General features: G+C 47.1%; 1 protein-coding gene across 1 annotated transcript in view; it reads left to right on the top strand.

Annotated features, from left to right (window-relative positions):
* The first annotated feature begins 7270 nt into the window (after nt 1–7270).
* Nucleotides 7271–12630, top strand: part of UFD1 (ubiquitin recognition factor in ER associated degradation 1) — a 76260-nt gene continuing 70900 nt past the window's right edge. The window contains exons 1-2 of the mRNA XM_085633663.1: nt 7271–7495; nt 10378–10510. Coding sequence (XP_085489789.1) covers nt 7493–7495; nt 10378–10510 — 136 coding nt within the window. The 5' untranslated portion in view covers nt 7271–7492. The remainder of the gene's footprint in view (nt 7496–10377; nt 10511–12630) is intronic.

Raw genomic sequence — 12630 nt, 5'->3', positions numbered from 1 at the left:
GACTTTAGGGCGTTGAATGCGATAACCATAAAGAATCGGTACCCCTTGCCTCTCATCAGTGTACTTCTGGAACAGGTCAAGAAAGCTCGTATCTACACCAAGTTGGATTTGAAAGGGGCATACCATCTGGTGCGCATGAGGGACGGAGACGAGTGGAAGACCGCCTTTAAGACCAGGTTCGGCCTTTTTGAGTACCTCGTCATGCCGTTCGGTCTGTGCAACGCCCCGGCAGCCTTTCAGTACTTTTTGAATGAGGTATTCAGAGAGGAGTTGGATATCTACGTGGTCGTATATATCGACGACATCCTCATCTACTCGTCCAGTGTGGAGGAGCACGTACACCACGTCAAAGCTGTGCTCCAAAAGCTGAGGGAAAACAAGCTGTTTTGTAAACTCAGCAAGTGTGACTTCCACGTCACGTCCGTGGAATTCCTCGGAGTGATGCTGAGTACAGAGGGACAGGAGATGGCAGAACGAAAGATCAAGGCGGTGAAAGAATGGCCGGTGCCCCAAAGCGTGAAGGACGTCCAAAGTTTCATTGGCTTCGCCAACTTTTACAGGCGGTTTATAGATGGATTTTCAGGATTGGTGGCCCCAATCACACAGCTACTGAGGAAGTCCAAGGGGTTTGTCTGGTCCCCTGAAGCGAACACAGCCTTTGAGGCCCTGAAAAGCGCCTTTGGTAAGGCGCCGGTGTTGGCTCACCCCGATCCGGATCTCCCCTACGTGGTGGAAGCGGACGCTTCGGATGTGGCGCTGGGGGCTATCTTGTCCCAACGCAACCACGACACAGGGGTGCTTCATCCCGTTGCGTACATGTCCCGCAAACTCAACGACGCCGAACGCAACTACCATATTGCGGAGAAGGAGCTTCTTGCAATCAAGGACGCCTTCACCGAATGGAGGCACTGGTTGATGGGGGCAAGACATGTGGTATCGGTGTACACGGACCATCGGAATCTACAGTTCATGACGGCCGCAAGACACCTTTCTCCCCGGCAGCTGCGGTGGATGATCTTCTTTGCGGGGTTCAACTTCCGCATCACATATCGGCCGGGGACGGAAAACCGGAAGGCGGACGCCCTGTCCCGTCAATCTGCAGTTAAGGAACCATTGCCTGCGACCGAGCGTTCCATCATTTCCCCGAGGATGGTATTGGGGGTTATCCAACCGGATACTTTCCTGAGGGGAATAAAGAGAGGGATCAGGTCGTTCGCATGGCGGAGGTGGCTCCTCAGTCACAGAGAATGGCAGCTGAAGGACGGGATACCCCTAAAGGGCAGGTGCCTATTGATACCCACGCCTAGGCTAAGGAAACAAGCATTCACCTGGTGCCATGACTCTCCATGCGCAGGTCATTTGGGCTTTGAAAAAACGGTGGCTAGCATGGGACGGCATTTCTGGTGGCCAACCATGAGAGTGGATGTCAGGAGGTGGGGACAGGAGTGTCCTACGTGTGCTACCATGAAGGCCGACCATGGCCGAACCCAAGGGCTCTTACATCCACTTCCGACCCCGGATAGACCATGGGATAGCATATCACTGGACTTCGTGGTGGGCCTACCGGTAGACCAGGGGATGACGGCAATACTGGTGGTGGTGGATTACTTGACGAAAATGGGGCACTTCATCCCCTGCAAGAGAGTCCCTACGGCCGGGGAATTGGCGTCACTACTTCTAAAGAACGTGGTACGACTGCATGGATTACCTGGGGTGATCGTGTCGGACCGGGGGTCGCAGTTTACTGCGCAATTCTGGAAGACTTGGTGCACTGCGCTGCATGTTAAGACCGCCCTGTCCACCAGCTACCACCCTCAAACGGACGGCCAAACCGAGCGCCTGAACCAAACGCTCAAACAGTATCTGCGATGTTTTGTGGACCAGGGCAGGGAAGAATGGGTCGACTTGCTATGGGTTGCAGAGATAGCCTATAACAACGCCACTCACAGCTCCACACAGTCTTCTCCGTTCTATAGCAACTATGGCCAACATCCCAGGTTCTTGCCATTTCTACATCCGTTCAGAGAAGACAGGATTCCCGCCACAGCGGACAGGGTGGCACACATAAAAGACACGTTGATGCGCTCAAGGGCTGTCCTAATAGAGGCCAAGAGAAAATACAAGGCTGCGGCAGACAGGAAGAGAAGGCCCGGGCCACTGTACCGCACTGGAGACTACGTCTGGATATCCACAAGAAACATGAGGTTTCGAAAGAACAGTGTGTTCCATCCCAAGTACATGGGCCCCTATCAAATTGCCAAGTGTATGGGTCCCGTGAACATGAAGGTGTGCTTGCCCCGGTCCTTGCGGATACACCCTGTCTTTCATGTATCATTGCTCAAACCTGCACCCTCCAAGCCGTCTGGGACACCTAGGCCGGTATGCGTGGATTCGGAGGTGGAGTATGAAGTATCGGGCATACGGGCGTCCAAATGGCGCAGGGGGAAGCTGTGGTACCTGGTTGCGTGGAAAGGCTATGGCCCGGAGGAGCAATCATGGGAACCGGCTGAAGGGGTTCATGCTCCGCGCTTGGTCTCCTTGTTCCATCGGCGTTTTCCTGCCAGCGCTGGACCCGTGGGGAGCCGCTGAGAGGGAGGATGTACTGTCAAGAATTCCTGTCATGCGAGGGGAAGAAAACGGTAACCAGCGAAAACAGACTACATCTCCCAGGATGCTTAGCGGTTGAGAGGTTATGTAAACAAGAGAGCTGTTACATAACTCCAGGAAAACACGCCCTTATGTAAACAGGAGAGCTGTTACATAACTCCAGGAAAACACGCCCTTATGTAAACAGGAGAGCTGTTACATAACTCAAGGAAAACACGCCCTTATGTAAACAGGAGAGCTGTTACATAACTCAAGGAAAGCACGCCCTTATGTAAACAGGAGAGCTGTTACATAACTCAAGGAAAACACGCCCTATAAAGGGAGGAACCGGGAGGTACAACGCTGTCGGATATTGTGTTTACACCGACGTACCTGCTTCGTGAAGAGCAGTGTTCCGGAGTGGAGCTCCAGTAAAGCAAGAACGGAGGTAGGTCGAGTCGTTACTCCCTGGGCCGTGTCTTGCCCCATCGTCACCTGTGAAGGACCCGGAAGCTCTACCGGTCAACCATTGAGCTTCGCTTCTTGACTCGGCTGAGTCAAAGCGCAGTGGCGCTTTTGCTGGTTGGAGTCGTAACTCCCAGCCAGACCAGAGATACAGGGGCTGCCAGCTGTAACGCACACCAGGAGGTGTTTGCCGCGTTACAGACTCGGAAGTCCACAGGATCGATCGAGCGGCTGCTCTCGGTTCAGTCTTCTTGCTATTTGATTGGGGTATCGGTGACGCATCACCAGGAGGTGACTCCGCGTCCCGGTGCAGTCTGAGGAAGAGGTTGAGCGGCTGCTCCCTTCAGGTAGAGACCCCGGCTGGGTGTTTCCCTGACTCCTCGATTCTCCCCAACACTCTTCGTGCCCCTCACAGCCTACCGATTGGCATTGTTGGCCATTTCATTCTGCCCTCTGTTGGCATACGCCGGGATCGGCGTATATGCAGAGGACGGTTAGGACCATCCGTGCGGTGGGCTGGTAACGTACTTAGCCTGGAGGATTCCAGTGACTATAACTTTTGTTTATCTTTGTATTATTTTTGCCTTCATTAAAATAACTAACCCTTCACAAGTGGTTGCGTCCTCATTATCGTGTCTGTTAAACGATCCTGAGGCGTTCAGGGCGTTACACATAGGCCAGGAAATGTCCCATCGGCAGTTCATAGTCCTCGGGTAGTTGACTGAAAGGTATGAGTGTTCCATCCATCCTTAAACAAATCTCCAAGAGTACTCACTCCGGTGTCCACCCTTGTCACCAGGCCATCCCATCCTATAAGTTCCCAGAATGGTGCTATGGTACTGATCCGTATAGCTGGAGAAAAGGTACTGTAGGAATTCAGGCCTGATTTATTTTCTTCGGCATGCATTCGAGCCCGATATACACAAGTTCAGGCAACGGAGCTGCTCTATTAGCCATGCAGCGACTTAAAAGCCTTATAGAACTCGATGGGTAATCCGTCCAGGGCCGGGGTCTTTTGTGTTGCTGTGCCCCTGATGGCACCACGGATGTCCTGTAGTGTGAGAGGGGCGATGGGTAATCCGTCCAGGCCCGGGGTCTTTTGTGTTGCTGTGCCCCTGATGGCACCACGGATCTCCTGTAGTGTGAGAGGGGTGTTTAGTTCCTCCCTTTCAAGGGGGTCGATGGTAGGTAGTGTGAGGTGTTCCAGGAAATCAGATACATATGTGCGGTCTTCCACTGAAGGGGGATCATATAGTCGCTGGTAATACATTGTGAAGGCTCCATGGATCTAATTAGGTAGTATATGTGGGCCAGAGGTTATCTAATCATTGTGATCACTGGTGTCGTACTACGGAGGAGCCAGGCCAGCCTGATTTAATGCCTTCGGCATGCATTCGAGCCCGATATACATGAAAGTTCAGGAAATGGAGCCGCTCTATTAGCCATGCATGACTTGCCTGTGCCTCCTCCAGTGTGGGCTGCGTTAAGGGGTTGTCCTTAGCTGCAGACTCCTGGGCACCAAGTGATGACTCAATCTGCATTAGGTCACTATGGAGCTTTGCCCTGGCCCCCCACCACTGTTCTGGTGCATTGCCCCCTCACCATAACCTTCAGTGCTTCCCACTCAACTAGTCTGGAGGTGGCTTTGTTCCAGTTATCCTCGAAATAGTGGGCAACAGTCTCATGAGTCTCTTCTCTGAAGGCTTAATCTTCTAGCGTCACTGGCTGTAATTTCCACCTGGGGGTCGGGGTGCATTACACCCCCCATCTAAGATGGATCTGTAATGGGTTGTGTTCCGAGAATGTCCTTCCTAGGTACTCAGCATTCATTACTTGAGCCTGAACTGTGTGATGACAGAAAATGTAGTCTAATCTGACGAGTAGGTAATGTGGGACAGAATTAAAGGAATATTCCCTGATGCCCTGGTGTAGCCTCCACCAGCTATCATGTAGTGACCATTGGCTAATCCATTGAGCGAGACAGGCTGCTGCTGATATCTCTGGGGAGGCCGGCTGTGGTGGTGTGTGAACGATGTAACTGTGGATCGTGGATGCAATTAAAATCACCTCCATTTAGCCAAAGAATTTGGGCTTAGCAGGTAAGAGCCAGGGAGAGACCTGGCTCGAATGCTGATTGGGCCATGTTTGGTGCATAGATGCTTCCTTTTAGAACTGGTCTACCATTTAATAGGCCTTCCTCTAGAACATGGCACTCCTCTGGTCTACCTCCACCGCAATGTGCAGAATGGACTCCAGGTCAGATCCATATAGGCGCCCTAAATAAAGCCATTTTTTTGCTTGAAAATCTCATACCTATAGACTGGGAAGTGGCCCTCATGCACCCACGAGAGACAGCAATCAAATTAGGATTGCGCCTTATTCAATACAAGATCCTTCATAGGGTCTACTATGATAGGGAACGTCTACACAGGATGGGGAGGGTGGACAACCCTGCATGCCTCAGATGCTGGGCGGAACATGGTACGTATATTTACACTCTTTGGGAATGCAGCTACATCCAGCCCTATTGGCGCACAATAGTGGAGGAATTAAACAAAATACTCGGGGCAAACATGGAGATGGATGTGAAATTCTTACTCCTAGGAATTCCCACGGATATTGACCTGCCACGCTATGGGTTCCTACTGGCCAACTTGGGGTTAGTGGTGGCTAAAAGGGATATTGCCAAGTACTTGGATGCACATCACCTTCCTACACTTATGGAGTGGAAGTCCAACATGGATCTCTACATGGCGGCTGACAAAGTGGTTTATAAGGCGAGGGGCTGCCAGCACAAATTTCCAAAAATTTGGTCCCCATGGTTGAAATATTACAAACTAGAACTTGGTGCAGAGGGAGGAGCCCTTCCATTGACTCATACCGGGTCTACACCTGGCCCTTAAGAAATTTTTCCCCACCATCCATTCGAGATTGGAACTCCGGGAGGTCTTGCCTTGTGTACTTATTGGACTTTCACTGTTGATGTGAATGTATGTATTTTCTTGAAGAATCCCCAGCAATGTTCAGTGTCCATTATTGTAACTCCATGCACATTTTTGATCGTATCTTTGGTGTTGATGATTTCTTTTCCCATCTGTATGTTTTGTTTTTTATTGATACAGGAAAATAAAAATAAAGTTATTTAAAAAAAAAAAGAAAATCTCATACCTAAGCAAGCTGAAACCTTGGCAGTTGAGCACATAGTTGTAAAGTTTCCCAGGTCCATGCATGATGTGCTGCTCCAGTTCCAAGGGGAATAAAACCTGGATGGGAGCAGCACATCACGGCTTGAGCTGGGAAATTTAGCAGGGCTGTTAGAAAAGCAAAACTACAGGGTGTGGTGTCTGCTTCCAGCTTGCTGCTCAGCCAGTGTATGGTGTAGAATGTTAGCATGAGTGTATGATGTCATAGAGTGTTGTGTGCGTGCATGAATGTCAGTTGAGAGTAGGGCTGAGCAGCAAGCAGGCTGCTCCTGTTGGGTTCGTTAATTGTACCTTACTTCATTTATTGGTTACCTAATAAACTACATGAACATACCATCTTGAATACGGACCATTCTTCCATTACAACACAGGGCCCAAAACGAAACCTATAGTTGGTTGGTGTCGCCCATGATGGAGAAAGTTTGGACCTATGTCTATTCAAGTAGAACGTCTTCTTCTCTGTATTTCCCCTTGGAGCCTCACCACTCCACCGTCCCTGGACTGTTCAATTGCAGTTTTGTTTTATTTTTGATAAGTGACACGCTGTCACAGCTGAGTTGGTTGTCGCTGTCCATTTGTAACAACCACAGACATTTAAAATTGCTCTTTCTAGTCCTATTTCTTCTGCGATGGACACACCGAGCAAAAAACCACCAGCAGTAGCCCAGTGACAGAGCACTCTCACTGTGCCGCTTTGCATAGAAAGAGGACTGGATAAATTCATTCCGCTGGGTTAACGTTGACGCCATATTGAAAGTTGTTTAGTAAGTGTAAAAATGATGCATTGATGTTCATTAAAGTAACTTTGACTTTTTAAACTAAAAGAATAGTAAGACAGTGAACCTTTTGCATTTCATAGTAAGAGGCGTCGAGATATATGTTACTTGTTACTATATTATTGTTGAGTTCACCAATGTCTTTTTACTAACTTGAAAATGTAAATGGTTTCGTTGTTATTAAGTTGGTGTAATTTGTGTAATAAATATAGAGGTCTGGGTGCAGGCCAAGGTATGATTACAGTGAATCAAGCTATAGTCCAAGGTGGCCGCCGGAAGAAAGTACTGTACGCTGCCTGACAGTGCTGGTCATGCTGGTCCATCTTCCATGACGCCGGCTCTGACACTCGGCACAGTTTGGTTGTTATTATTATTATCATCACTGTAAAGGGAAGACAGAAGCGTCCTGGAGAAGAGGGAAGAACCTTAGTAGTTCTAGAGCCCCCTTGTCACCCCGCCACCATGGTAAGTCTTTCATGTGGGGAGATTCTAACCTTCGACACAACTTGGGGATCAGTGACTTAAACCGGGGACATCTGATGGCATAAATAAGGAACGTTTGTTGATCTATAGGCATTGAACATGGGGCCACATAGAGGGACCTGTGGAGGGGGCGTCTGATGGTTGGGACAAGTACAGGGAGCACGCTTTTTGTTATCAAGGGGAAGACATCAATGGGACAATTAGAAGACATGGAGAGTCATCCAAGGGGCGCAGAGTGGTATGGAGCACTTCGGGGCCAAATAAGAGAGCAATTGGGCAGAAAAAGTGGGGCGCCTAGGATCCTAAGTAGGGACATTTGTGGTCCTGAAATAGAGTCCTTCGTGGACCCAGACATAGACAAGGGGGTCATATTATATTGCTTTGTAATAAGTATATAGCTCCCAGAATGCAACCATTCTGCCCACTTCAAATATGGCAGGACTCCTCTCCTGTGCAGCTCCTTAGCCAACCCAGAGGTGTGGCTACCAAAGTGGCTACATGCCCCATGAAAACTGGTTTGGCAACTGGTTTCTCTCTCCTGTCCCTAGCTCCAGCCTGTCTGGCTGAACAGTGGGGCAGCCCCTCTCCCAAGGGTTCCCCATTTGCCCTTCAAATGCAGCTTCTCCTTTGTAGCTCGCTATTTGGTCCAACACCTGTGTGGCTTCTTGAAGGAGAGAGGTGACACCTCCTTCCAGAGCAGGCTCCTTTTGTATCCTTTCCTGGGAGTCATTAGCACGTCTTCCAAGGAGTGCAGAAGACTGTTAGCAGGACAGATTCAGAGTGCAACAGTAAACAGGCACTGGAAACCTTGGGCAACTAAAGTGGCAACTTCTAAAGTTGCATTTTGCCCACCAGTGTTATATAAATTCGATGTAACCAATTAAATCAATTTTAATGCACTTATTCTTTTGCTACCATACAGTACCAAACTTTATTGGTCCCATTCAGAAGTTAGCAGGGCTGAGGTGTTAGCCTGTAACTCAGTACTTACTAATTGTGCTTCTAGAATTTGCACTGTAAAAATAACAATGCACGGTGTTTACTGCTGGGACATGTTTCACTTTTTAACATACAGCACCCCGCCTTAGGGCTTGTTAGGTCTCCCTTGGGAAGGGAGGGCGCTTACTTGTATTAAAAAGGGAGGTTTGGGGCTTTGCCATTATCTTAAATGGCAAAGTTGAGTTAGCAGTTCAAAACTGCCCTTCCAGTCTGCAGTGGCAGACTGGGAACCATGTTTTATCTTGTCGTACTTGTGGTGGCTGAACTAGTGCTTCAGTACATGAGACAACTCAACCTAGAGTCCCTAGGTGCACCTGGTACCATATACTACGGACTTACGAGTAAGTTGGGCTATGCTAATTGGGGACAAGCCAATTAAATATGCACCTATTTAAGAATCAGAGCTCATGCACGGAGTCCTGTTTAACAGGGCTCAGGGTATTTCAGAGCCATTACTCCAGTACCTAGTTGTCAAAATGGTGGAAAAAGTGGGGGGGTAAACCGACAAAAAGTTTGTTCCCTTACAGTAGGTGATAAGTGATCTGTACTTTTAGTGTTTGAGATGAGCCTCGCTACAACTTCAGGACTGCCTTAAAAGGAATCAGACTTTATTTTAGAAAGAACTAGGGATTGGACTGGGTATGGAGGGCTTGAGTGAGAGCAGGTATTTAGGATTACATGTAGCGCGGAGATCCTATTGAGTGTCTGTCACCCAAACTGCTGATTTTCCTATAGGCTAGCCACTCTCTGAACTCTGTCTCTAAAGGACTGATTACGAATATAGGCTGTATTTATCACACATGTTAGCGATACCATGGAATACGTTATTTATCGAGTGCGATAAATACCATCTATACAAGTTGTTGGGGAATAACATGACGATTTTGGTGTTTGTTTAATGCTCCAAACCCGCATAATAGTAAATATAGTATGGTTTTTCGTCATTAAACTTCGGCAGGTTTGACTTGTTGAAATTTAACAAAGGTTGCCCTATTTAACACATTTGACAATTATCGAATGCGTTAAATAACAAATAACTCGTAATTCTAACCCAGGCATAAATAAGGGTTTGTGCATGGCTAGAATTTAACAAGAATGCATATTCAGGCCCTGTAAATGGTTGTTCGTCTCGTTACATCGTTAGCAGACACTTGTGGTCTGCCAATCTCATCCATTGTCTCATATTTGGCTGCAGGTACCATGGGTCTTGCACTTACTTGTTGCTTCAGAGTGAGTGTCCATGGCCTGACCTGGCAAGTTGCATATGTCGGACATAATGCATGCCTCATAATAGCCCTCTTTATGTCCTCGTTTGCTGACACCACTCCCCTGGCTATAGCTGCATGTGTGCTGCAATATCCTTGCATGGCCTGGTGCTGAACAGGATGTCCATCCTTTTCCAGCCCTGTCACTCTTGACTGGGTGGATGTCTGGGGGTGGCACAGCCCTTCAACACTGTGCTTAACCGACTCTCCCAGTCCATCTAATGCTATAGACTGGTATCACTCCAGACCTTGTTCAGCCCAGTGCTAATGAGGTGGCACAAGAAGGCTGATACTGACAGCTGCTCAGAATTGGCCCAAATAAGTAGTACACTACCAATCTCACTTGTTGTCTGATTGAGCACCACGAGTTATTGGAGCTTTCCCATAGGGTATAGAAGTGTCTTTTTGGGGAATTTGCTTTCACGCCTACAATCTATATGCGTACGATTGAAACTTATCCAACACTTCACCCAGTCTGATCTTTCTTGTCCTTGTCTCTGTTAAAACAGTTACGAGTGGTGGTAATATTTGGCAGTGATCATCGTGTCAGTTGAATACGTTTAGTGATGACTAACTTGTTGTCCCCCTTCTCTTTTCTAGTTTTCCTTCAACATGTTTGACCACCCGATCCCGCGGGTCTTCCAGAACCGCTTCTCGACCACGTACCGCTGCTATTCGGTGTCCATGCTGGCCGGCCCAAATGACCGCTCGGACGTGGAGAAAGGAGGAAAGAGTATGTGCTTCAAGTGTTGTCATTTGTATGCTTCCACCGCTTGCATGAAGACTTATCAAGATGTGACAATGGGCCAGATTTAGAGTTCAGCAGTAGGGTTAATCCATCGCAAACGTGACGGATATCCATCTGCCATATTACAAGTGCATTATACAGGGGCTTAGCTTTAGGGGGGTGTTACAACCCCCTAATAAGTTTATTTTCTGATGAATAGTTGGGTACAGGTGCTTTCCATTAGGTATGGTGATGTCTGTCGGATTTCAACTGGCATTTTTGCATGCACACTGACAAAAACACAAACACATTCTCTCTGATCTCTGTTTTGAAAGTCCTTAAAATGTTGGTCATTTTACAAAATACTGTGTTCCTCTCACGTAGTACTCCTATCAATTTGCATTCCTCTCCCTTTCCACTGCCCCTTAATTCACTCTCATGCACCCTGCGTGTTGTATAATGTATTTTAACAAGATATGCCAGCTGATTGTTGGGAAATCTGAAGCTTCACCTCCCCAATCTTTCTGACCAAGCTACGCCCCTGGCATTATATCCAATGGCAGTTGTAATACGGTGGACAAGATATCTATCACGTGTGCTACTGAGAAACCCATCCGGTGAACTCTAAATCAAGCCCTATGTTTGTTTTACTCCTCATTTTATACCTTGCGATAACTGAAGACAGGGAAAGTGTTGGTAAAATATTGAAACCACACAGCTCAAATTTGGGGTCTATGCAGTGATAATTGGAGTGCTACAAGCCGAAACACGCTATAGTTACAAAACGTACTCATTATCACAAGATGTTCAATGTAGAGAATTGTAAAATGTAGGAAGAGGGATCTTCATGCACATTCCAATTTAATGTAGCTGTCTACAGATCAGCAATATCCAATCAATATGCTGATTGCATTAAAAATAATTGTAATTTAGTGAGTTGAGCACCAGTTGCACAGATGTGTGTACACAATACTCAGGTTTTGTGGCATGTAAATGGTTACGGGGGGTGTGTGTGTGTGTGGATGTGTTATTTATGTTTATGCATGATTTTCAAATTCATTATATATATGAAATGTTATACTTAGTGGAACGTTTTCCAAACGAATACAGAAATAGTTTCAGCTTATTTTTTCTGCTCCGTGCACTGTGTGTGTTTAGTGAAGGATTCTCTGGCCCTATAAAAGCAAAGGGCAGAGGTAGGGAGAGAGATTTGGGATGGGAAGGGGGTATGGCTGACCCTTTTGACTCTCTTATTTATCCCAGTGCACCACTAGTCTCCCTACTGGGCAATGAGCGGTGCACTGATATAACTAGTGGTTGTGAAGGAAGATCTTAAATAGGTATCAGCAACTATAAGGAATTGACGTTATACAAAAATGGATTGTAAAAGTGGTTCAAATAATTCCAGATTCACCCAGAATCGAATATGTATTGTCTCATCTGTTATCCATCTTTTACTGGATGAGTCACAGTAGATAAATTACCTAGCAACAGATTTATTTCTACTGAAGTGTGGAGGATCTTCTAGAATGCATCCAGCCTGCTTTAAGAGTGTGCAAACATTAGTGCATAGAATGAGCTGCACGTGTAATGTGTTTGTATGGTAAGCTGGCATCGCTATGGTGTAGGAGATTCCATTGTTCGTCCTGCTGGACCCAACGTGGCGACTTTGCCCAAACAAAAATCAGACCTGACCAATGAAGAAATGAGTACATTTTAATGAATGCAGGGGAAACACCCTTTATAGTGGGGCACAATTGGGGCTGACTGGGCAAAGTGGACATTTTGTTTCTGCACCTTGGCAGAGCTTCCATTCTCTATAAAGTGACTCCGACTCCTGACAGTGACCAGGTGCTGAGGCCGAGAGATTGCTTTGGCATAGAGTATCTCGGGGGTCCCACAATTATGATGAATATGCATTTATTGATTGATTTTGTATTGTCTCTTATTGTATGACCATAAACTAATCTCAAGAGCTTAACTAGCCCATAGTTTTGGGAAGGGGTTAGGTTTTGGATGTGGTTGACGTGTGACTGACTGACTTATGCCTAGCCAGAGCCTCATTTCTTATCTATCTATCTATCTATAGATATATATTCAGTCAGTTTTATACATTAGTAGAGAAG

Source organism: Triturus cristatus, chromosome 11, assembly GCF_964204655.1.
Source record: "Triturus cristatus chromosome 11, aTriCri1.1, whole genome shotgun sequence".
In the NCBI taxonomy this organism is placed as follows: domain Eukaryota; kingdom Metazoa; phylum Chordata; class Amphibia; order Caudata; family Salamandridae; genus Triturus; species Triturus cristatus.
This window is presented reverse-complemented; position numbering and strand designations above follow the sequence as displayed.